A 24,220-nucleotide genomic window follows, 5' to 3' on the forward strand; every position below is an offset into this window, starting at 1 on the left:
CCTTGAAGATCTTTTCTCCCCACTGCCTTAAGAGAGAACAGTGCAAGCACGCTGAGATCACAGTCAGTTTGTAGGACCTGGCCTTGCAGATATGGAATTATAACTAATCGCTCTCTTTGAATTAGAAAGCCATATTCAACTGCTTGTTGAAGCAATTAACTTTTACTTCAATGTCAACTTAAGGTAGACAGGACAAAGATTCTTCTATCAACAATGCTTTTGAGAAATAGCATTATGTAAGTAGCACCACACACTTCTGTTTGTAAAGCCTAACCAGTGAGGTCCATCCTAGGGTGGGCAGGTGGACCAAGACCCCAGCTACATCCTTTTCTAATCCATGAAAATTCCTCAAGCAGCTCGACAATAAATTCCAACAATCTAAATTTGGAGGTTTATTTTTGGAGCAAAAATGCAGATTCCTTATACCTTCCTGGCTTAACCTTAGTGACAGAGGTAACACTTGTTGGTGAAAGTGTTATGTGTATGACAAATACTAGAGCCCTCGAGGTGCCATGCAGCATTTCTGCCCTCCATTGTCCTGGAGACCAGGACAGATGCACAGCAGAGAGGGAAGAGCTTGTTTTGACTGCCTCCTACTTATCACCCATATCACCCATGGACACCAGGGCAGTTTTTATTTTTTACAAAGGTACTATGATAAACTTTATAGCCTAGGGCAAACAAACCTGGGGCTAAATTTAATGAACTGAAGACAGGGAGAAGCTGATCATGCGCCAACTCTTCCAAGCTTATCACAGTATCTTCGTGGAACATCAGTGATGCTGGGAAGAGGCTCCCTGAGAATGAGTGTCTACATCTGGGTCCATATCTCATAAGCTGTGAGGCCTTTGCAAATCACTATAATCCCTGCTCCTTAGATACCTGCCTGTCCCTGTCCTGGCTGCCAGGACTCCTTGAAGTGAGATCACTAAAGAGATACAGTATTAGTGGGTCCTCACTCTCAATGCCGCAGGTTCCAGCCCCTCGAGGCACAGAAGGAAGGGTCCACTTCTATTAAACCTTAAAATCTAGATATTGAGCTGGGCGTGGTGGTGCAGGCTTGTAATCCCCGTGCTTGGTAGGCGGAGACAGGAGGATCGTGCAGGTTCAAAGCCAGCCGCACTGGCTTAAGATACCCTGTTACCAAAAATAAAATAGGTTTGGGAATGTAGCCCGGAGGTAGAAGGACTTCCGGGAACCCCAGTACCACCAAAAAAAAAAAAAATCTAGATAATGAGCTTTAACATACTCCATTCCCCCCCTGTCGGCGTTCCATGCTAGTTTCACTGCTTTTTTCTCAATTTGTAGAGATGGGTCTTAAAGTGATGGGGACTGATCATGTGCCCAAAGAAAGAGACCAGAGAATACTGGGACAGCAAGGTCAAGCTCATTCATTAGCAGATACATATATGAGTCAACAATCCCTTATCTCAAACTTTGGAGACCAGATGAATTTCAGATTTAGGATTTTCTTTTTAATTTTGAGGAAGCTAACACATTAATACTCCCAGCAGAGCCTGAGGAAGCATTCTATAGGCTCATTATTTTTTGCACCGAAACATGAATATTCATAATAGTCTTCTGTCAGGTCATTCAAATTAGTTATGAGATGAAATCCAGAGTTCTCAGAATGGAGGATTTGACACCATATGGTTCACTTTCCTCTAAGAGAGAGCTAAACCCAGACATTCAGGGACAAAGACCCTCGGCAGGAAAGAGACAAACAGGGACACTTCCCAAACCCCAGCAGCTATTCCCTGACTCACGAGGCCCAGGGGACAGACTAGCCAGGAGCTAAAAAGGCTCATGTGGAGAATTGGTGACACAGAGAATGTCTTCTGAGTTTCTCTGGCCTCAGAGCCTAAAAGAAAACCGCTTTTGCAATGCTATCTAGAGTTGGAGAATTAGTCTCCAACTCTACTCAAGTCCAAGGAGGACACAAATAGTAAATCCTGACATAGATCCTACAGCAGCAGCAGACAAGATTCTTCAGAGCCTTCATCCTCTACGACTGATAACTCTACAGGGTATCAGATAAGTCACACTATGATCTTCCTATATATAAAAAACAGAAAGTAACACCTTATAGCCACCATTTTTCTCTCTGCCCCCTTACATGCCAGCATGTCCCAGTCTTTGCCTCCTACCTGCACACTCATACAGCTCCCTCGCTCCCTGAATCCACCTCCTGGCCTCACATACAAGCCTTATGCCGCTGACCTCACCTCTCAATCATTAGTCCAACCTCCTCAACTTCAGCTCCTATCTTCCTGTCTTTTCCTTTCTTCCTTCTTTCCTTGTTTCTTTGTTCCTTCTCTTGAACCAAGTGCTCTACCACTGAGCTATGTTCTCTGGTGTTTTATTCATTCATTTTTAAAGACTATTTATTTATTTTGTGGTTTTGAGGGGATTGAACCCAGGGGCATTCTACCTGTGAGCCCTATTTTCTATACTCCCAGCCTTATTTTATTTTATTTTGCTTTTTATTTTATTTTATTCTTGAAGCCAGATATCATTAGATTGATGAGAGTCTCACTACTTGCTATCCTTTAACCTACCATCCTCCTGATCCTCCCATCTCAGCCTCCCAAGGACTGGGATTTCAGACGTGTGCCAAAATGCCCAGCTATTCACTTATTTTTGGAGACAGGATCTTACCAAGCTTTTCCAGTGGCCTAGAACTTGCCATCCTCATGTCTTAGCCCCTGAGTAACAGGCCTGCACTAGTGTGCTCAGTTCCAACTTATATTTTATTTCTTTCCTTTTTTTTTTCCAGTGGTACTAGGGATTGAACCCAGGGGGACTCTACTCCTGAGCTACAATTCCAGTCCTATTTTATTTTTTATTTTGAAGCAAGGTCTCACTAAATCACTGAATTGTGAGGGTCTCACTAAATTGCAGAACCTATATGAACCTACAATTCTCCTGGTCCAGCCTCCCAAGTACTGAGATTATAAGTGTGCACTACCACTTCCTGCTCCCACTTATATTTTCAGTTGCCTCTTAGGCATCTCCAGTTAGTTGTCCAAGTGCCACAGACTATGGGCACATGTTGATATCTGCTGATATCTGCTCGATTCCCTCAGGTCTCCCAGCCTTGTACTTGGGCTGGTCATGTGACTGGTTCTGACCATTAGAGCATGAGCAAATGTGTCATGTGTCACTTTTGAGATATTTAGCACCTGGTACACATGGCCCAGGTTTTCTTCCCCCTCCATGATGCCAGGCCAAGATGGTAGAGAATCAAAACAAATGTTCTCAGTTCTTTAATCGCTGCTTAGAAAAAAATAAAAAGCTATATGATTTGTACTGAACTGTGAAAGAAACTTCTACAGTGAAAAGTTACCAAAGATTTTCAGGTTTCTGATGTGGCAATGAATGTTAATTACCCCATGACACCTGCCTTCTCCTCTGGAAAGTTCCTACCTAGTGTTCCAATTTCAATGCAACCTCCGCTGTGATGTTCTCCTTATCTGGAAAGTCAGTCCCTCCAGTCTGTAATCTCTACCAATGTAGTAGTACATCCGACACAGCAATTATCTGAATTATCTACAGCATTTGTGTTGGCGTGTTGTCTCCCACATTCATGGGCTTCTTTTTTTATTCCTCTATTCTCATGCTCTATAAGTAGCCAATACTCAATATATTTAATTTACTGAAGCAAAAACCCAGAGCCTCCTCACTAGTTGACAAACACGCCCCAAGTTGGCATTTCCCCCAAAAGACAACATTCTAGTGTACAGGTTCTACAGATAGGAAGCAAGGAAAGAAAAGACACTGTCACCACTTTTATGTTTTTACCCTTTGCATCTCATTATCTCCCATTTTTATTAAAAAAGAGCTTCCATTCAAAAAGCATATGGCCTTTTCAGAAACCATCAGCTAAAACATCTCTCAGAAAGCAAGATCAAAGAAAGGTCTCTTAGTGACAAGATTAAACTAGAGAGGGTTCTCTCATGGCCCCTTTGAGCCTGGCTCCCCCGAGCCTGCACATTGAGATTCATGACTGGGTATTCTGGAATCACACAGCTGTGTTGGGTTATTTCTGGTGTGAAAAGAGCCACAGCTAAAGTATCGCTGGCTCTTTGGGGACCCAGATGTGGAGATGACACGCCAGCTGTGTAGAGTCACGCCATGGCCACTTGGCAAAGCTTCCCCCAAATCAAGAGCACAAAACCATGTAGCTGGCCAGGGAAAAAGAATGGGGGACCTCTTTTTTTTAAAACCATCATGAATTGGCTATAGCAATTTTCACTGTAAATAATTCCACACCTCCCAGTTCTCCAAATACATGATAATCCTAGCCCATGGGAAAAATGAACCATAGATGAATGATGATTAATTCCTGCAATCTTTTCACAATTTCCACATACTAGCATCTTACCTGCTGGAGATTCAGCCTTGCCGTGGACATGGAGACAATCCACTTAATGAACATTAAACATAAGACTAGTCACTAGTGTTTAGAGAAAAAATATCCACAAACAAGAACTATAGCAAACACAGCCAGGCCCATAGTTTCAGGGAGCACAGTGGGGCGTCTAGAACATATTTCTAGAAAAACATTCAGAGCAACAAATGGAACAAGGTGAGACTTTGCCTATTACTGGAGGCTAGGATTGAGGGACAGTAGGGAAGATAAGGGAAAAGATTTAAAATTGGAAAATAACTTCATAGAAGTAAATGTAGGGTTCAGGAAAGTTGGGCTAGTACATTTTGATGTTAAATATCACATGGGTAGATTTGAGACACATAAAAAATAGGAAACTCTTAAAATCACAGTTAAACATAGAAAATTATTCCTGACTGGTACTTTTCTAGGTCACATACCACAAATATAACATTGAGTGACTCTACCAAATCCATGACAGTAACTGCATACATGAAAAACAAATTGAAAATGTTGCTCTCTGGCAACTTACCTTGTATGAAGATCCTATCCCAGTAGGTTTTCCCAACTTGGTTGCCCCCAAGAAACACCAGGTTGAACAGGATCAGCATTGAGGTGGAGCAGGATGCAAGGGCGGCATGTAGTCGACGGCGAGCTTGTGGGGAGAGGTAGCAGGACTATGAAGGAAGAAGAGGAAGGATCTCATCACGGATGGAAGCAGTAGGGCCAGGCCTCCTCAACACTATCCCAGGATGCCTACCCCCAGGCCTGAGCCAGGCCTTTACTGAAACAGCTTTAAAAACTTCTATCCCAGATGGGCATGGTAGAACACACCTACAATTCCAGTACTTGGGAGGCTGAAACAAGAGGAGCACTTTCAAAGCCAATGCATGGCAACTTTATAGAGTGCTCTTTCAAAATAAAAAATAAAAAAATAAAAAAAAATAAAAAATTCAAAATAAAAAAATAAAAATAAAAATAAAAAATAAAAAAAGAGCTACGGGTGTAACTCCGAGGTAGAATGTCCCTACGTTCAATCTTCAGTGCCACCGTGCAAACAAAGAAACAAAACAAACTTTTGTCCCCACAACACGTTCATTCCGGTCTAAGGAAAGAAGTGATGTACCTTAACACTGTTATTATCCTCCCACAAGGGATTTCCTTCAGATCTGTGTAATATAAGTAATGAAGCTAGTTAAGATTTAGTAACCCAGACCCTCATTGGGATTTCTCCACATATTTTCTGTAGATAAATTAATAAGTGCAAGAATGCTAAATCATTTTCCATGATAACTAACATAAATAACTCCATGTCAAGGTCAGTGAGATCAGAAATCAAAGTCAAAGATGGGTATGGTGGCAAATGCCTGCAATCCCAGGCTGAGACAGGAGGTTCAAAGCCAGTCTCTCTAAATTAGTGAGACTACCAGCAACCTAGTAAGACCCTGTTTTAACAGAAAAATCAAAAAGGCTAAGTATAGCTTGGAGGTAGAATGCCCCTGGGTTCAGTCTCTAGTATCATACACACACAAAAAAAGAGGTCAGGGTCAGTCATCTTCTGGGCCAGTTAACTTGGCCCCAGGAAGCCATCTAACTACCCTGTAAATGTGATATACTGTCAGTTGGGGTCCAATAATATAGGTGCAAGAGAATCAGTAAGAGGCAATCCCACTGCTAAAATCAAACTTAGGATACAGATTCCACTGTCACAGTGCTTGAAGTATTCCAGGTTGAAGGAGCATCCAGCAATCAGGATGAAGAGTTCCGCTCATTATTTCTAGCCCCCTTTACCTCTCCCCTACTTTTCATGTTTCCTCAGAGATATCATAAAGCAAAGCCTTTATTCTTCACTGTTGACCTTCCTGGTGCCCCCTCTGGAGTGAGGCCACCATGCTATGTCTGGAGTGTGTGGGCCCCATCAGCACATCTGTGGACTTGTGCATTCAGAATGAAAACCAGAACCAGGTGCGGTACTTTGGTCCCAATACTCTAGGCTGAGCCAGGAGGATTGCAAATTTAAGATGAGACTCAGCAACTTAGGCCCTTTTCCAAAATAAAAAAAAAATTAAAAGGGCTGGGGGTATAGCTCAGAGGTAGAATGCCCCTGGGTTAACTTCTCAGTAACAATAACAAAATATATATAAAATGAAAACCAGGTATAGCAGCACAGATGGACATTCAGGGCCCTAGAGTTTCAGAGAAATAACCCCAGCTTAATCCAAAGGCACAGAACGAAGAGTGGACAGAGGGGCTGGAGATTTTTCCTGAATATCCTCCAGAAATCTAAACACTCTGGGGTCACTTGTGTCTGAACTTCAGCTCTGCTCTAATTGCACATGGAATTCTAACCAACCAAATGGCAGCAGTCCATGTAACTCAGGACAGGAGAAAAGAACCAGAGGGTGAGCCTCAGTGGCAGAAAGCTCACTCATATCTGGAAATCCTACTGTCAATCGCCTGGGTCACTCTGTAGACTAGTCAGTGTCCTCTCAGTCTAGAGCAATGAATTCCTGACCTGTCCTTCTCTCCTGGCAGCCCCAGTTCAAATCTAGCTGCTCCTGTGTATCTCCCCAGCAGGATGTCTTCTCCAACACCACTTTGGAGCATGTTTTGATGGCCACTAGTGCCAGTGTGGCCTTCTCATGCATAAGCTATGCAGCACATACTGACTGAGCTGTCTGCCTGGATGTGACTGGAAAGCTCTCTGGTACAGCTGCTGTGAGCTACTTAGAGACTCCAGCCAAGATAGTTCAAGCCAATCTCACTGCTCCAAAAGGCCATGAGTGTGTACCAGGGGATGATGTCCGATAAGACCAAGTAAGAGCTGCCTATGTGATGTAAAACATTTGAGAGAGAAGGGGAAAGCAGGTATTAGTCAGTATTCTTTACCTCTGGGAACAGGATACATTAATCTACAAGTTTCTGCATTTTAAAGTAAAGAATATGTTTTTCTGGGTATTGCTGACTCAATTAGCAGTAACTAGGGAGGCAGGATAAGAGGAAATCAGGGAGAAAGAATCCTGGATGATAAGTCAAGAAAACATGCTGTCTTAATTGGCATAAACGTATCTCAATAATTCTCTCCAGGTACGGGGCCCTGCTAAAATACTGATTTCTCAGGGCCCCAGTAGGTTAGCCTCTTGTCCCAACCCTAGAAGTCTCCCCCAAACCTGACATACAGGAAGAAAAATTCAAAGGCCTTGCATGATCTTTCATTTCTTGATGTAAACTTCAGATTGTGCAAAGGGTTTAGTTAATCTCCAGGTGTTTTTCTTTTTATGGTGGATAATTATAACTACTAAAAATTCAACACATATTAAAAAAGGACTCTCTTTCCATGGGGTTGGTAAGCAAGGCTGTGGTGGTAGTACCTGGTACTGGGAGAGCCAGGCTACAGCAGGAGGCTGAGTGGAGAGGCAGGCCAGGAGGAGTGAGTCCTGGCTCACCTCGTCCCTGGCTCCCACAACACTTTCTTGGATTTTGTGATTACTCTAGGGTCTCTCTCACCTACATAATTTAATGCATTTCTAACTTTGCATAGGGGAAAAAAGTCAATAATAGCAATTGTGAAGGTCTCTGATCTCAGAGACAAGAAGGGGTGCATCTAAAATATAAAATGATTGGCTACAATCTGTAAGCCTCATTTTTTCCTTGATTTTTAAGTGTGCAGGGATTTTAAAGATACAGGTTGACAGAATCAATAAATTGAAAATATTAAAGAAGAATTCATGATGCTTTGATTGTTCTCTAGGGATAGTGGGTGGGAGATGAAATAGATGATGATAAAAAATTTAAAAACTAAGTTTTCTTTTTTTTTACAGTACTGGAGATAGAATCCAGGGGCATTCTACCTTTGAGCTATACCCCCAGCCCTATTTTTTATTATTTATTTTGAAACAAGGTCTCACTAAGTTGCAGAGTGTTTCACTAAGTAGTTGAGGTTGGCTGTGAACCTGAGATCCTCCTGTCTCAGCCTCCCAGGTACTGGGATTACAAGCATGCACTACCATGGCTTCAAAAACTTAATTTTAACTAATAGTGTTATCCTCTGAGAAAAATAGCTATACCAATAAGCAGAAACATTGAATGAACTTTGCCTCTTCTTATTGTGAATCAATGGAAGGATGGAGTGATGAGCCATGAGAAAGGAAAAAGGATTTATCTGGAAATCTATTGAAGGTAATGCAGTAGTGATGCCCTCTCACAAGGAACCCATTCCAAGATCTACTGCAAATGCCTGCAAATAGTATCTGTTTCAGTCAGCATGCTCACTGCTGTAATCCAAAACACCTGATCACTATAATTTAGAGGAACAAATATTTATTTGTATAAATAAAAGATTTATTTGTATAAAAAAATAGGTCTGGGAGCGTAGCCCAGAGGTAGAAGGGTTCCCAGGAACCCCAGTACCACACACACAAAAAAAAACCCTCAATAAGAGAATTCATGTAGAAGGATTATAAACTAAACTAGAAAATGCTGTAGTCAATGAAGAACCGTGAGGTATGGAAACATGAATTGCCGACACAATCATATAAGACAATGACTGACAACTTGAATTTCATTAACATGAATTTATCAGGATAAAAAAAAGAGCTCTGGTCTGGCTGTGGTCTATTCCAGAGGATAGATGAGTTTGTGGTGATTCTATATCCTGGGAGCAAAAATCTAGGAGTGGCACTCTCTCTGGGAGATTTTGGGAAAGTTGCTAGGTATTCTTGGTTATCCCAATGAACAAGAGGTAATTGTGGAATTTGGTGGACAGGGACCTAGAACCACAAACAGTGCAGTGCACAGAACAGAAGGTCCTGCCCAAGATGTCAGCAGGTGAATTGTTTTCTCCCATGTTCATTAAAGAACAGTTTCTGCTCAGCTTGTGGGGGCATAAAAAGCAATACCAAAACCCATCAGGGGAGGGAGAGCATTCCTTAGAGCAGCCCAGTGCCAGTTTCCTCCCACCCATGCCACTGAGTATCAAGTTTAAGAGTGAGGAGGAGCCTCCTGTGCCTCCGGCCACTAACAGACCAGATGTAGCGTCCAGATTCAAGCACTTTCATCCCAATGCACCTGAAACTTAAAAGGAGATGGATGGGAGACTGAGCAAGTTAGGAAGAATCGGTGTGACCACTTCTTACCAGGATCTCTGACATATGACATAAAGGTGGGTTGGAGCAGTTTCTTTTCATGTGAATGTCAATATAGCCCACTATTCTTCATGTTCAAGTGCATGTACTGGACTTCCATCCCTGGATACAGCAAGCCTCTCAGAACACCAGAAGTGCAGGCTTGGGCAGACCTTCACTTCATCCTGAACACACTACCTCTGACCAAAGGAACAAATGGGATGTGGGCTGTAATAATTGTTTAGCAGTGGCTTTGAATTTGCTTCTAACATGTGGACTTCCAAAGGTGAGGAATAGAACACAACCCAACTAAACCTTACAGCTGATCTAAACTTCTGTCAAACTAGTCTGTATTTCCTACTTCGAGGTGTCCAGGATCCATGTGTTTATTCACATCTCCATGGCAACTCCATCTCTTCCAATCAGCATCCTGTCCCTGGAAATCACAGGGTTGGCTAGGACCCAGGAACCCTGGCCTCGGGTTGCAGGCTGCAGAATCTGGGGCAGCAGTGAAGTTGGACATGTATGTGTTTGTGGGAGGCAGCTGGTGCTTTGGGGCTGGAGGCTGCCGAGTGTGTGGGGCCCTAACTTGTCCACAGAGGGGCTGTATGTGGGGCCAAGATGGGAGGAGGGACAGACTGAGCATCTGGGGGAGCAGATGGCTGGGGGAATGGCTGCTGGAGATTGTGACAAAGGCTTGGCAAGTGGGACCTGCTGTTTATTTTTAAATGGGGGAGAGGCTAAAAACAGAAACTGGGTGGGTTTGAGCAGCTGGACACAGTTCTTCCATATAATCACTGAAGTTTTTCATTTTCTAATAAAAATGCTAAACAGAGGGTAGGGGAGATGAACAAGGCAATGGTGAGGGAGAAGTTGGTAGAGGCCGAAGAGAGCAAATGAGGGGCGGACACCCCATAGGTTGTGAAGATGAGACTCAAGACATGTGGCTGGAGTGAAGCACTCAAGGTCAGGAGGACTCAGATTCCAAAGGCATCCCAGGATCTCCTGTACCCATCTGTAGGATATTGGTCCCCCTGCTCCCTTTCTCAGAACACTAGGTATTATCAGTGTTTAAGTCCATGTTCTACCAGTTTCCTCTCCCTCTCATGTTCCTGTTAACATGGAATTGACTGAGGATGGCACTAGGCTGATTCTTCCTTATTCAGTACCCAAAGCCCATGCATACATTACATTTGACCAGTAATTATCTAACACCTGCCTAAGCCATAGAATCTTCTGAGTCCTTAATGCTCTGTTCAAGCTTAACTCCAAGCCAAATGAATACATGAAGATACTCAGAAAGTAATATGTCCTTTCTTCTTGTAAATGGACAGAGCTCCCAAACACACCTGGCCAGTGCAATTCTACTTCCCATTCTATTTGGTATTGAGATCTAAACAATGCATGCTCCAGGGAGGGGATTACATACATGCACTGTTGAAATCCAAGCCAGTTTTGCTGACCTGGACTAGTTACCTTTACCTGCTCTATTGGTCAGAAGTCTAGGTTAGTTAAAGACTGCAAAGATCATCTTTTAACATCTGAAACCATGTACTCTATGATGGAATTTCACATTACTTTCCAATAACTAGCTCTGAGTGCAGTTAGAAGATGTAAGCCATGATTTAGATGCCTGGGGTCTGGCAAAGGGTTGCAGGATAGTCAGCAGCATTACCTCACTCGGCATTCCTGCATGCCTCTGCTCTGGACTTTTTTTAATTGGTGCATTACAGTCATGCATCTTAATGGAGTACAAGGTGTTAGAGACAAATATGCACACCTCACTTTAGCCTTTACCCTATTCCTACTACATTCCCTTCCCCTCCCTCCTTCTCATGTTTGCCTTAGTGATTGGCATTGATATGTTTGTGAATGTATATCATGTAGATTAGGGAGTTTCCCTTTCCTCCCCATTATCCCTGGTTAGTCCTCCTTATTTGCTCACTTATGTTTTTTTTCTCCTTTATTTAGAGTTCCTCCCATGACCATTTTGCTCCCTAGTTTCTGTATATTAGGGAGAGCATCTGATTTCTTACTTTCTGTGACTGACTAATCTCACTTAGCATAATGTTCTCCAGTTCCATCCATTTCCCTGTAAATGAGATAATTTTGTTCTTCTTTATGGTTGAATAAAATTCCATTGTGTACGTATCCCATAGTTTTTTAATCCATTTATCTGTTGATGGACATCTTAGCTGGTTCCATAGTTTGGCAACTGTGAATTGTGCAGCTATGAACATAGAAACGCATGCATTAATTGGGTAGTTTGGTTTCCATTCTTTTGGCTAGACGCCCAGAAGTTGTATTGCTGGGTCATATGGTAAGTTCATTCCCATTCTTCTGAGGATCCTCCATACTGTTTTCCAAAGTGGCTGCACTAATTTGCAATCCCACCAACAGTATATTAGCTCCCACTTCTCCACATCCTCACCACCATTATTTGTTGATTGTGTTTTGAATGATTGCCATTCTAAATGGAGTTAGGTGAAATCTCAGGATAGTTTTGATTTGCATTTCTCTGATTGCTAATGATGTTGAAATTTTTTTCATACATATATTGGCCATTTTAATTTCTTCTTTTGTGGTGTGTTTATTTAGTTCACTTGCCCATTTTTTATTGGGTTATTTGTTTTCTTAGCAGTGACTTTCTTGAGTTCTCTGTATATTCTAGATATTAGTCCTCTTTCGGAGGAGTAATTGGCAAAATTTTTCTCCCATTCTGACAGTTCTCTGTTGAGATTCTTGATAATTTCCTTTGCTGTACGAAAGCTCTTCAGTTTTATGCAATCCCACATGTTTAACCTCCTTTTATTTTCTTTTTCCTTTGGTATCTTGTTGAGAAATATTTTACCTGTTCCTATGTGTTGAAGTATTGGACCTATGCCCTCTTCATGGAGCTGCAAGGTCTCTGGTCTGATTTCCAAGTCTTTGATCCATCTTGAACTGACTCTTGTGCAGGGTGAGAAATTTGGGTTTATGTACATTTCTCTGCATATGATTAACTACTTTTGCCAACACTATTTGTTGTAAAGTGTATCTTTTTTCCAGCGTATGTTTCTGGCCCCTTTGTCAAAAATCAATTGGCCTTAAGTAGACAAATTTGTTTCTGAGCCTTCTTTTCTGCTCCATTGGTCTATGTATCATGCCAGTACCATGCTGTTTTTATTACTATGGCTCTGCAGTATAGTTTGAAGTCAGGTATTGTGAAGCTTCCTGCATGGTTTTTGTTGCTGAGAACTACTTTGGCTATTCTGGGTTTTTTGTTGTTCCGAATGAATTTAAGAACTAAATTTTCTATGTCTCTGAGGAATGACCATGGTAATTTAATGGGTATTACATTGAATCTGTAGATCACTCTTGGAAGAATGCCCATTTTGATGATATTTATTCTGCCTATCCAAGAACATGGAAGATCTTTCCAACTTCTAAGGTCTTCTTTGATTTCTTTTTTCGACGTTTTATAATTTTCTTTTTTTTTATTTTTTATTTATTTTTTTATTTTATTGGTGCACTGTATTCATACATCATAGTGGGATACAAACTTTTGTAGACATACATGCACACATCGCCCAGTCCGCCCCCACCCGATCCCCACCCCATTCTCTCCCCATCCCTCCTTCACATGCTTGGCTTAGTGGTTGACATCTAGTATTATAGCAATTTATCCAAAATTAAAAATGATAATTTCACATAACAGTTTCATTTGTCTGATACCAAGTGTTTGATGATTTAAAGATAGCATTTCAATATTTCTTTTTGCTTTCTTTCTTACTAGAGCATATTTTTTTCTGTTTTTTTAGGTGAAACTATCATATATTTATATATTTATTTTTCAGAAAAAAATCTATCCTAATATGGAATATGAATTCTAGATACCCAAAATGATCTTGAAAAAGAACAAAGCTAGCAGATATATATTTTCTGATTTCAAACCATATAAAGCTACAATAATTGAAACAGTGTAGTACTGTTTTAAAGGCAGATATATAGACCATTGGAGTTAAATACAAGCCTAGAGCTAAATTCTTCCCTATATTGTCAAGTTATTTTTGACAAGGTTTCCACGAACATTTGGTGGTGGAAATAATAATCTTTTAACTAAATATTGTTGAAAAATAATAATTACATGGAAAAGAATAAAATTGGACCTTTACCTAATCCCATATACAAGTATTAACTCAAAATAGATAAAAAACCTAAATATAAATCTTAACACTATAAACTTTTAGGAGAAAATCTGGGTCATAAAACCTCACAACATTGAAATTGGCAGTGATTTCTTGGATATGATTTCAATGGCACAGGCAACAGAAGAATATACAAACTCCCTAAAAAATAAAAGAAAATATTGTATATCCAAAGACAATGTAAACAGAGTTAAAAGTTACTAATAGAATGGGATAAAATATTTCCAAATGCTATATCTGAAGGTATATTAATATTCCAACTAGAAATCCTAAAAATTAACAACAATAAAGGAAAACAATACAACTTAGAGATAGGTAAAAGACTAACATAAATAATGAATCTCCACAGATAACCAATCTTAGTTGTCTGTTGGATGGAAACTCTTGTTTCTCTGGTTCTGGTGAGTGTTACCTATTTCTTCTTTGTAGTTAATCTCTTTGAGTATTTTCTCTAGCGCTGGTTTTGAAGACATAAATTCCTTCAGTTTCTGTTTGTCATGGAAGCTTCTTATTTCTCCATCTAATTTGATAGAAAGTTTTGCTGGATAGGAAATTTTTGGCTGGAAGTTGTTTTCTTTCAGAGTTTGGAATATGTTACTCCAAGCCCTTCTGGCTCTCATGACTTGGTTTGGGAAGTCTGCAGTGATTCTAATTGGTTTGCCTCTGAATGTCACTTGGCCCTTTGTTTTTGTTGCCTTTAAGATTCTCTGCTTGGCTTCCACATTGGTCATTTTGACAATTATATGGCGTGGGGATCCTCTTCTCCGATCCTGTCTGAAGGGAGTTCTATAAGTTTCCTGGATCTGTGTATCAACCTCTTGCTCTATATTTGGAAAATTTTCTGCTATTACTTCCTTGAAGAGATTGTTGATCCCTTTGGTATCACTTTCTTTTCCCTCCTCTATTCCAATTATTCTTAGGTTAGCTCTCTTAAGATGGGCCCATATTTCTTCAATGTCAGATTCCTGCTGTTGGATATTTTTTTCTAGATTAGAAACTATGCATTCATTTTTGGATTGCTCATCTTCTAAGAGCGAGATTCTGTTCTCCATGTGGTCTAATCGGTTGTTTGTGCTTTGAATTGAGGCCTTTACTTCATTAATTGCATCCTTTATCTCTTTTTGGCTCTCTCTGAGTTCTTTTCGAAGCACCTCTATTATTTCTACAGTTATTTTCCTGATTTGATCTTCTAGAAATCTCTGATTTTCTGTTTTATCAGGTTCTGATGTTGTGGGGTTGTGCACATTCATTACTCCAGTGTTATTCCTCTTTCCCATGATTTCGGAGGTTTGTGCCTTCTCTGGGTTCTTCCCTTGGGTCACTATGGCTTCACTTAAGGTGCTCTGGATCTCGAGTCTGTATTATCTCAGACCCCACTACTCCTTTACTGGGTTGTATCACAGAGTCTCCAACCCAGGGAGTCGATAGAGGCTGCTTTAAACTATGGGGGGTGCCAGGTTGCACGTTCTCCTATGGTGTGATATCTCTGCCACCACCACTCCCTCACTGGGTCAAGTCCCAGGAGGCCCAATACTGCGATTTCTCCTCTGAGGCCCGCAATTTGACTCACTGTTCTTGAGTACGCAGATGTAGCTGTACTGGACTCGGTGAATTCACTGCTGCTGCCGCCGCTGGTGGCAATATGGCGCCTCTGCCACGCCCTCGGCCATGAGGCTGGCGTATTTTTTCTTCTCTGGTTTTGATTTCCACTCTGAATCCCTGCAGCGTGTGCTGAGCTCAGCCACTGGGAGCTTTAAATGCTGTCTGCGCCGAAAGATCCCGCCTGGCTGTTCCGCAGCGGCTCACCTGGCTTGCTGTAGCCGTCCGTTGAGTTCGCCGCTGCCGCCGGCAGTATGGCGCTGCTGCCACGTCCTCGGGCTCGTGTGTCTCCTCTGTGGCCCTGAGCTCTGTTCTCAGTCCGCTTTCTCTCTGGAGCCTGGTGGTTTTTTTTGTTTTTCTGGTGATGGTGTTTTCTGGCTATGAAAGGCGCTCTTTTTGTGGTAATGGAAATTGGTTGTTAGCGGGACTCTTAAGCCCCGCTTTTCTCGGTCGCCATCTTCCCGGAAGTCCCTATAATTTTCTTGGTAGAGGTCTTTTACCTCCTTAGTTAGGTTTATTCCTAAGTATTTTTTTTTGTGTGTGGAATATCTTAAGTGAAAGTGTTTTCTGGATTTCTTTTTCAGTGGATTTAGGTTGGCATACAGGAAAGCTTCTGATTTTTTAAGATTGATTTTGTATCGAAACACTCTGCTGAATTGGTTATCAGTTCTATAAGCTTTTTGGTTGAGTTTTTGGGTCTTCTTAGTAAGCCAGTGATTATTATTAATTAAGAAAATAAAGCATAACAAATCACAAGAGGAAGTAATACAGACGAGATTTTTAAATCTGTAGAGATTATATAGCAATATGTTTCAAAGTCTGGCTGGAAAATATAAATTATGTAGAAAATATAAATAACAAATTTTAAATAGAAACAGTAGACACACTAAAAATAAACATAAGTATACATGATTTGAAATTGTGGTTAAATCTCTATTCTCAAAGAAAATTCACCCAGACCATTTACTGGGAAAAGCCCGTTAGATGATCAAGGAATAGAAAGTCCTATTTCACAGAAACTATTTTAGAAATAGAAAACCATGAGAAGCATCCCCTCATTTCTTCACATTAGTATAACCTTGATGTCCAAGTCTTAAAATGCTAATGCAAGAAAGCTAGAAGTTAACCTTTCTTCTACACATTGCCTTAAAAATTACAAATTAAATTGAAGTAAAATATAAACATACATGATTAAAAATACTCTCAACTGAGGAACATTTATCCCGGAAATGGAGGGATAATCCAGTATTAGAAACATTATAAATTCATTGTATTGAATAATTAAAGAAAAATAATCTTATTATCACTTGATAGAAGACAATAAAACATTAAGTAAAATTATACAGTCATAGCTGGGCATGGTGGCACACGCTTGTAATCCCAGCATTCAGGAGGCTGAGACCAGAGGATCACGGTTCGCAGACAGCCTCAGGTACTTAGTGAGGCCCTCTGCAACTCAGTGAGACCCGGTTTCAAAATAAAGAATAAAAAATAGGGCATGGGGTGTAGCTCGGAGGTCGAATGCCCCTGGGTTTCATCCCCAGACCCGCCCCCCCCCAAAAAAAAACAGTCATGCAGTCATTCACAATAAAAACTCCTAGGAGACTAGAAAAAGATAAAACATTCAAGTTGAAAGAATATCCACAAAAAAAACAAAAAGAAAAAAAAAAGAGAGAAGCATTTCCACTGGCTTCAAGAAAGATATTTTTTCTCCTCTTTTCAATAGAGTATGACAATTAAATGTAGTAAAAGTTATAATTTGGGGCAAGAACAAAACTGTCACTATTTGTGGACAGTACGACCATCCACCTAGAAAATTCACAAGAAACAACAGGCAAATTCCAAGAGCTAACACAAGATTCATACAAGTAAGATGCAAAATTAGCAACTAAAAAAAAATCAATACCTTTCCTATACAATGCCAGGAATCCAAAAGAAGTCCGCAAGACTGCTAAGGAAAAAAATGCTCAAATGTCATCTAAGAAGTCTTGATTAAATGTTTGCTTTGGTTTGAATGATCATGTCCCTTTCAAAAGTCATGCCCAACTTCATCCCTGTGTGGTGGTATTAGGAGGCAAGGACTTTGGGAAGGTGATTAAGAAATAAGGGATCTACCTTCACAAATGGATTAAGACTTTATAAAAGGGCTGTCAGCAGTGCGTTTTCTCTCTTCTGCCTTTCCCCCTTCTACCACAGAAGGACACAGTGTTCATACCCTTGGGAAGATGCTAAGGCACCAGCTAGGAAATAGAGAACCTCACCAGACCCTGAACTTGAGCCCTTGATCTTGAGCTCTCAGTCTTCAGAACTCTGAGCAAAACAATATGTTCTTTATTACTCTGTCTCAGGAATTTTGTTATAGCATCATAAATGGAGACAATGTTATTTACTAAAATTAAACTATACCTCAATGAAGATTTAATAAATCTCAACAAAAGGGAATTTGGGGATGCTTTATCAGTTCTAAGATTCTTATGAAAGCGTCCATATGCAAGAATAGCAACTGTAATTTTACCTACCAGGAATCAAGACATACTATAAAACTCTAGTATTTAAAATAGAAATAATCAACATTTCAATAAAACAGAATTGAAAGGCCAAAGATGAACCCATTCATATTTAGATTTTACTACATATTACAGGTGGCCTTTTGAATCAGTAAGAAAAAGATGGGACATTTGATAAACATTTTTTTTTTTTTTGATGGTGGTACTGGGATTCCTGGAAGCCCTTCTACGTCCAGGCTACACTCCCAGACCTATTTTTATATACTTTTATTTGGAAACAGGGTCTCTTAAGCCAGCGAGGCTGGCTCCGAACCAGTGTGATCCTCCTGTCTCCGCCTCCCAAGTGCGGGGATTACAAGCGTGTGCCACCACGCCTGGCTGATAAACAGTTTTAAAATGTAAAAAACATTCTCAACTGCAGGCCATATGAAACAGATAGTAGACCAGATTGGGCCCTAATGTGAGACATAGTTTGCCATTTTTTATACTATTCTATCTTGGTATTGTCCCTCAAAAAAAATGCTTGCACATATAGACAAGGAAGCTCACATTGGAAACTTCACAGAAAATGCATTTGCAAAAGAAAAGAAAATAGAAGTAACTTAAAATTCCAACGGAAGAATGGCTAGATTATGATATATCCATATCATGCCTGATTATGCATATCTACATAGTCTCTACAGTCTATCATTGATGAGGAAAATGTTTGAGTTCGAGAATATTAATTTATTATTAATATTATTTATTATTAGTTCGAGAATATTACTTTATCTCTTAACACACGCATGCTCAGTAGCAAAGGTATGAAAGACTATAACACACTGGAATTAATAATGGCTACCTCTTGGGAGAGGAAGGCAAGCAGAGTATGTATGATGGGGGATGGATATTTAGAAGAACTGCATCCTTCTCTTTATATTTTTAAAGAGCGTACGGTCATGAATAAATTCATACACTAAAAAGAAAAGAGGAAAAGAGGAAATCTAGGAATCTTTCCACTAAGTGACCTTAGACCCTGGCACCTCCCCTGAGCATAAAGAGTCAAGGCACATGGGGAAGAGCTGGAAGCCTGGTGACCATCACATCCAAGTCATGGCTGCTCATGATCCCACGAGGATCTGTCTCCAGGCAACATTGAGGTCCCTGGGGACTCATACGTAAGCCCAGGATTTGGCAGTAACAGCCTCAGCTATATCCTGTTCAACCCCAAAAGCAACGGCTAAGGAAAAGGCCTGCTTTTTAAGGCAACTTTGATATTTAAAAAATTAAGATTAAGAAACAGGCTAAGCATTCTAAGATGATTGATAGCATAGAAAACTCTTTTAGTGGTATCCAATAAAACAAAAGTATTAAGAATCTCTGCTCCATTTATAAACCCCATTAAAATGAGGGTAAACACTTGAAAAGAGTATAGCCCCAGATAAGAAATGGAAGAGAACAGCTGGTGAGCAAAGTCAACCCAATTTTATAAGATATAGCAGATGGAGGAATTAGCAGATCTTAGATACCTCAATACCACAGAATACCAAAGAGAAGAAAGGTATTCATACACCAGAAGATCACAAAGCCCAGAAATAGAGGCACTATGTACCATACAAGGCAAGAGTAAGCCATGGAGGAAAACAGGGAGATTGGGTATGAATCCAGGTCATGAGAACGCAGATCCCTAGGTTTTCCTCCTCCAGCATAACCTTGATAACTGTTTCTCCCTCCCTGGATCAACTGCAGAGACTCTAAATTAAGAGACAAGAGGCACAGTAAAATTTCAGAACACCAAAGGGATTTGCATTAAAGCTTCTAGAAAGAAAAACAGATTGCATACAAAACACCAAGGACCAGTGGCACTTCTCAACAGTAAAACTAAAAGCTAGAAGATAAGATCTTCAAAATTTTCACGTGAAATGAGCTTTACTACTGAAATGCAGTGATCAATCAAGTGTGAGGCACCATAAAACATTTTGGTAAATAGAAAGCCTCAGAAATGTATCTCCTCTGATGCTTTCCTAAGAAAGCTACAGAAGAATGTGTTCCATCAAATCAAGAGTTGGTTTTTGGAAAAAGATGACCCAGGCATAAGAAACAGAGAGAAGGCAAATTCAGGAAAATAGCTAAACAGTAGATATGAAGTACAATGATCCAGGTGGGAAAAGAGGAGAAAGGACTTGGAGTGAGATTCTCACAAAGAGACCTGAAAAATTACCATACATGTGATCAAGGGTAAAATCTCCAAATAACCAGACAAAAATGTAGGCAATTCTTAACCTAAGTGGGAAAAACCTTTGTACATGAAAAGTACTTATAGCAAATGGTCTGGCAGGAAGCCATACTTACCATGGTGATCATGTAAACACTGAGTGCTGAATTACCTAAAACTCAAGTTGTTATTATTAGGAGAAATAGGGAGAATGTCTAAGATGCTAAAACCTCATGTAGACAGCTGTTTTATTTATAAATCACAAATGAAGAGATAATGAAAAAAGTATAGACTTTAGAAAAATGGAGGTCAATATCAGAAACTAAGAAGAATTCAAAGTTGTTGCTCCTGGGGAAAGGGAGATAGGAGTGGGAGGAACGGAATGAAATCTTGTGGTAATACAGTCAAGTCCTGCACAACTGTATTTCATTCAAGGAGGGGCCGCATGTACAATGGTGGTCCCATAAGATTCTATGCCTAGTGATAGCGCAGCCGTCTTAGTTTGCATAAGTCCATGCTATGATCTTCCCACAACTAAAATCACCTAACAATGCATGTCTCAAAATGTATCCTCATCATTAAGTGACACATGGCTGTAACTTTTTTGCTTTTTTTTTTTGCAATGAGCATTTATTAACCTGTAATTTTCACAATACTTTAGTTCTGTCCTGAAATCAAGCCACAAAATCTCTACATAACACTGAAGCCAGTGATTTAATAAATGAGATTTATATATTCCTTTGCAAAAAATATAATAAGCCCTCAAATATGGAATGCTTCTTGCATTTGCATGTTATCCTTGTGCAAGAGCCATGTATATTTTTCTGTATAGTTCCAATTTTGGTATATGTGCTGCCAAAGTAACCACAACTTTTTTCTTTTGGTACCAAGGACTGAACTCAGGGATGTTCTACCTCTGAACTACTCCCTCATTCTTATTTTTTTACTTTGAAACAGGGTCTAAGTTGCTGAGGTCTTGCTAAGTTGCTAAAACTGATTTCTAACCTATGATCCTCTTCTCTCAGACTCTTAAGTACTAGGATGACCTGCTTCTTTAATTTTGAACCATGTGTGTACAGGACTTAAATTTTCTAGGTTTCAGCTTTTCTTATGGTAAAAAAAGGGATAGTGATAAATCTCTGCTAACCTATCAGACTACTTTCAAAATCACAGGAAATGACGTAGTGAAACTGGCTTTGTGGACAATACCACTTGGCTTGGACCAATTTTTTAAGATTAGGCATTCTTTAAGGGGGTTGTGTGAAACCATAATTAAAAATCCAGTTATCTAAGACTGGGGGGAGTGGCTGGGATATCAATCAGTTTAATGACCAAGTTGTTTGAGTAGCCAAGAGATGCAAAGCCAACAGATGCTCTCAATGGGCCGGGCTTATCAAGGAAGTCCTCTAGTTTGAAATGCAGGTAGCTCAGAATAGACCATATCTAACTGCATTTGACTTCTGCCCAAGTTTAACTCTGTTCTTAGATAAATTACCGTTGCAGTTTCCAGCCTCCTAATCTGCAAATTGAGACCAGCAACACCTACCTTCAGGGTAGGGTGGTTGCAGTATTTAAGCTAAAAATATGAAAGATCGTTAAACAGTATCTGGCCCAGTATTGGTTTGGCAAATGATGACAGGTACAACCACCTCACATTAGTCTGCTCCTGAGAACAACTCTACCCTTCCAACTTCTACCATAAATTAAGCATTAAGCGTCAGTTAAGCAAAGCCTCCTGAGGGCTAGGACACCCTCGTTGGATTTCCTTTCTCTTTCTCTATCTCTCCACATCTCTCTCCCTCTTTCTTTTGATTGGACTCTAATATATACATAATACATTATAGAAAATGAAGAAAATATAAGTAAGCAACAGTAAGAAAATATGAATTACAAATAAAACCACCACTAAGAGTTCAACACCATTAGCATGTCAGTGTAAAACTTTTCAACACTTATCTGGTTTTATACTTATTTTTAAATAAAAATTAGGTCTTTTTATTCTTTAATCTTTTTTGTTTTGTGGTACTGGGAATATAAACCAGAGGCATTCTACCTCTGAGATATACCCTCAGCATTTATTTTTTATTTTGAAATTTATGTTGTTGAGAGCCTCACTAAATTGCTGAGGCTGGTCTTGAACCTGCATCCCTCTGTCTCAGCCTCCCAAATACTGAGATTACTTTATTTTTACTGTGTATGTCAAGAACCCATTTCATCACAATCAAAGTACCTCAACTTCGTCACTCTTGATAGCTGTGTGGCCATCTTGATGAAGGCACCTTTATGTCATATTCTTTCCTGTCATTCTCAGGGAATAGTCATTCCAATACTTATTCCAATCTACTGGGTAAACTATAGGGTCTTCAGCAAAGGAAAATGTGAGATCTAATTTAAATTGTGTGTTTCAATACATGTTGGCAATCACAAGCACATTGATACCAACCAGCTGATCTCAAATAAGGCCAGCAGCTGCTAGATATGCTTTTTAAAGCAGTTTATTTCTAGGTCTTGGAAGGAATGTGAGGCACTTTAGAAGAATTTTATTTTAGAAGTTCTGTACATCTCTACTTTCTTAGACCTTTAAAAAATGAACACATACACAGTACACATATAGTAACAGCATATATATATTGCATATATATACATATATAAATACACATTATAAAAATATATTGCACCAAGTGTGTGTGTACTATTTTGGGAAGAAGCAAAGGGGCTATTTCTACCTTCTTTTGATAACAGGGACACTGGAAAATCAAGCTCAGCCACCTCTAGTGGGTAATTTGAATTTTCTGGGAAGAATAAAGACCCAGATTTGGAAATGCACATCCAAAGCTTCAATGTGAATCTGACTTTTTTTCTTTTTCCCAAGTTCGCCTGTAAAAAGCGGCTAGGCACAATCTCTGATTAGAGTTTACAGAAGTAGAAACCATGTTTTTTCAAACTAGAAAAAAAAAACGAATTCCATAAGCCACCTTGAAAAGCCAATTTCAACCATTACACCATTCAAGCCATGGATCGATCTCATCTTGCTCGATACCCTTTCTTGAAATGACGATTTCCCAGGTGAGCGTCTGTGTTGTGCCTTTAGCAGGGAGCAATGACAACAATTCCAGACCAGTGGCAAAAGACCAGAGCAGACACCTGCCCTGCTGTAGCCTGGCAGGAAGGGCAGCAGAAGCCCGAGAACAGGCCCGTCCTGGGGCCATCAGTCCAAGAACAATTGAAAACAGACTCTACTCCAAAAACTTCTTTCTGTCAGACAGCAGACTTGGTACCAGAAAGGTGTGTGTGTGTGTGTGTGTGTGTGTGTGTGTGTGTGTGTGTGTGTGCATGTGTGTAGGTGATATATCATCTCTAAAAATGCCTTGCCATATTTAAACCGAAAGGTGGATTATTTTTCAAATTCTACCTCTTAGACCAGAGAGGTTAAGACTCAGGCTTCAGATTCCCACAGAGAAGAAAATGCATAGCTAGTGAATTGCACAGTGTGCTACTAGCATCGTGAGTGATCCTTAGGAGTGGGAGACCAAGGAGGGGGCCGCCAATGGGTTGTAATCCACTAAGGAACACTCTGTTCATAACAATGTGCTTTGATCTCTTCAGACCCAGAGCGGTTGGTTCCCCTGAGCACTAAGAAGTTGGTACAACAGGCTAATTTGATGTGTGGGATTAATATGTTAATTTAACATGATTTTGTTTGGTTAAGTCATTTGCGTTTCTAAATTTCTAAGCACAGCATTTAAGTGCCTTTATATGGGGGACCACTGAGCCTTTCTAACACCCTTTTCGCCATTTGTCATATCAGCCTCCGGACCTGAACACAGCATGCTCGTTCTTGACTTGGGGCTGTGTGGGCCATTCCCCTGGCCTGGAATGTCAGTGTCCCTTCTCAACTGATCTAGTCCAACCCTACTCTCAGTTTATTAGGGTCCTACTCGAGCCCCAGCTCTTCAATAAGCTACTCCCCAAAGCCCAGCTCCCACTACCCTCCACCTACATGCTGCCTCGATGCTCCATTTTGGTCACTTTGTACCTAACGCCTTTCACCGGTCCTCAGCTGGTCTGCCCACATTTTGCCTCTCCAACTAGACCATAAGCTCCTGGGGACCAGGGGTGACAACTCACAACTCTCTTCTCTCACTGAAAACCCTCTCCCAAAGAGACATACCTGTTCTTCAGCCTTACCTGACTTGACTTCCATCCCTTCATTAAATACC

General features: G+C 40.3%; 1 protein-coding gene across 3 annotated transcripts in view; it reads right to left on the minus strand.

Moving 5' to 3' along the window:
• HHAT (hedgehog acyltransferase) overlaps window positions 1-24,220 on the minus strand; it is a gene marked incomplete at both ends in the record, with an annotated part of 308,381 nt that overhangs the window by 43,475 nt on the left and 240,686 nt on the right. For all 3 annotated transcript variants that reach the window (XM_080699073.1, XM_080699072.1, XM_080699071.1), the window contains one exon: window positions 4,923-5,067. In XM_080699073.1, coding sequence (XP_080555199.1) covers window positions 4,923-5,067 — 145 coding nt within the window. The remainder of the gene's footprint in view (window positions 1-4,922; window positions 5,068-24,220) is intronic.

This window comes from Muscardinus avellanarius (assembly GCF_963383645.1).
Source record: "Muscardinus avellanarius genome assembly, chromosome: 7".
Lineage (NCBI taxonomy): Eukaryota > Metazoa > Chordata > Mammalia > Rodentia > Gliridae > Muscardinus > Muscardinus avellanarius.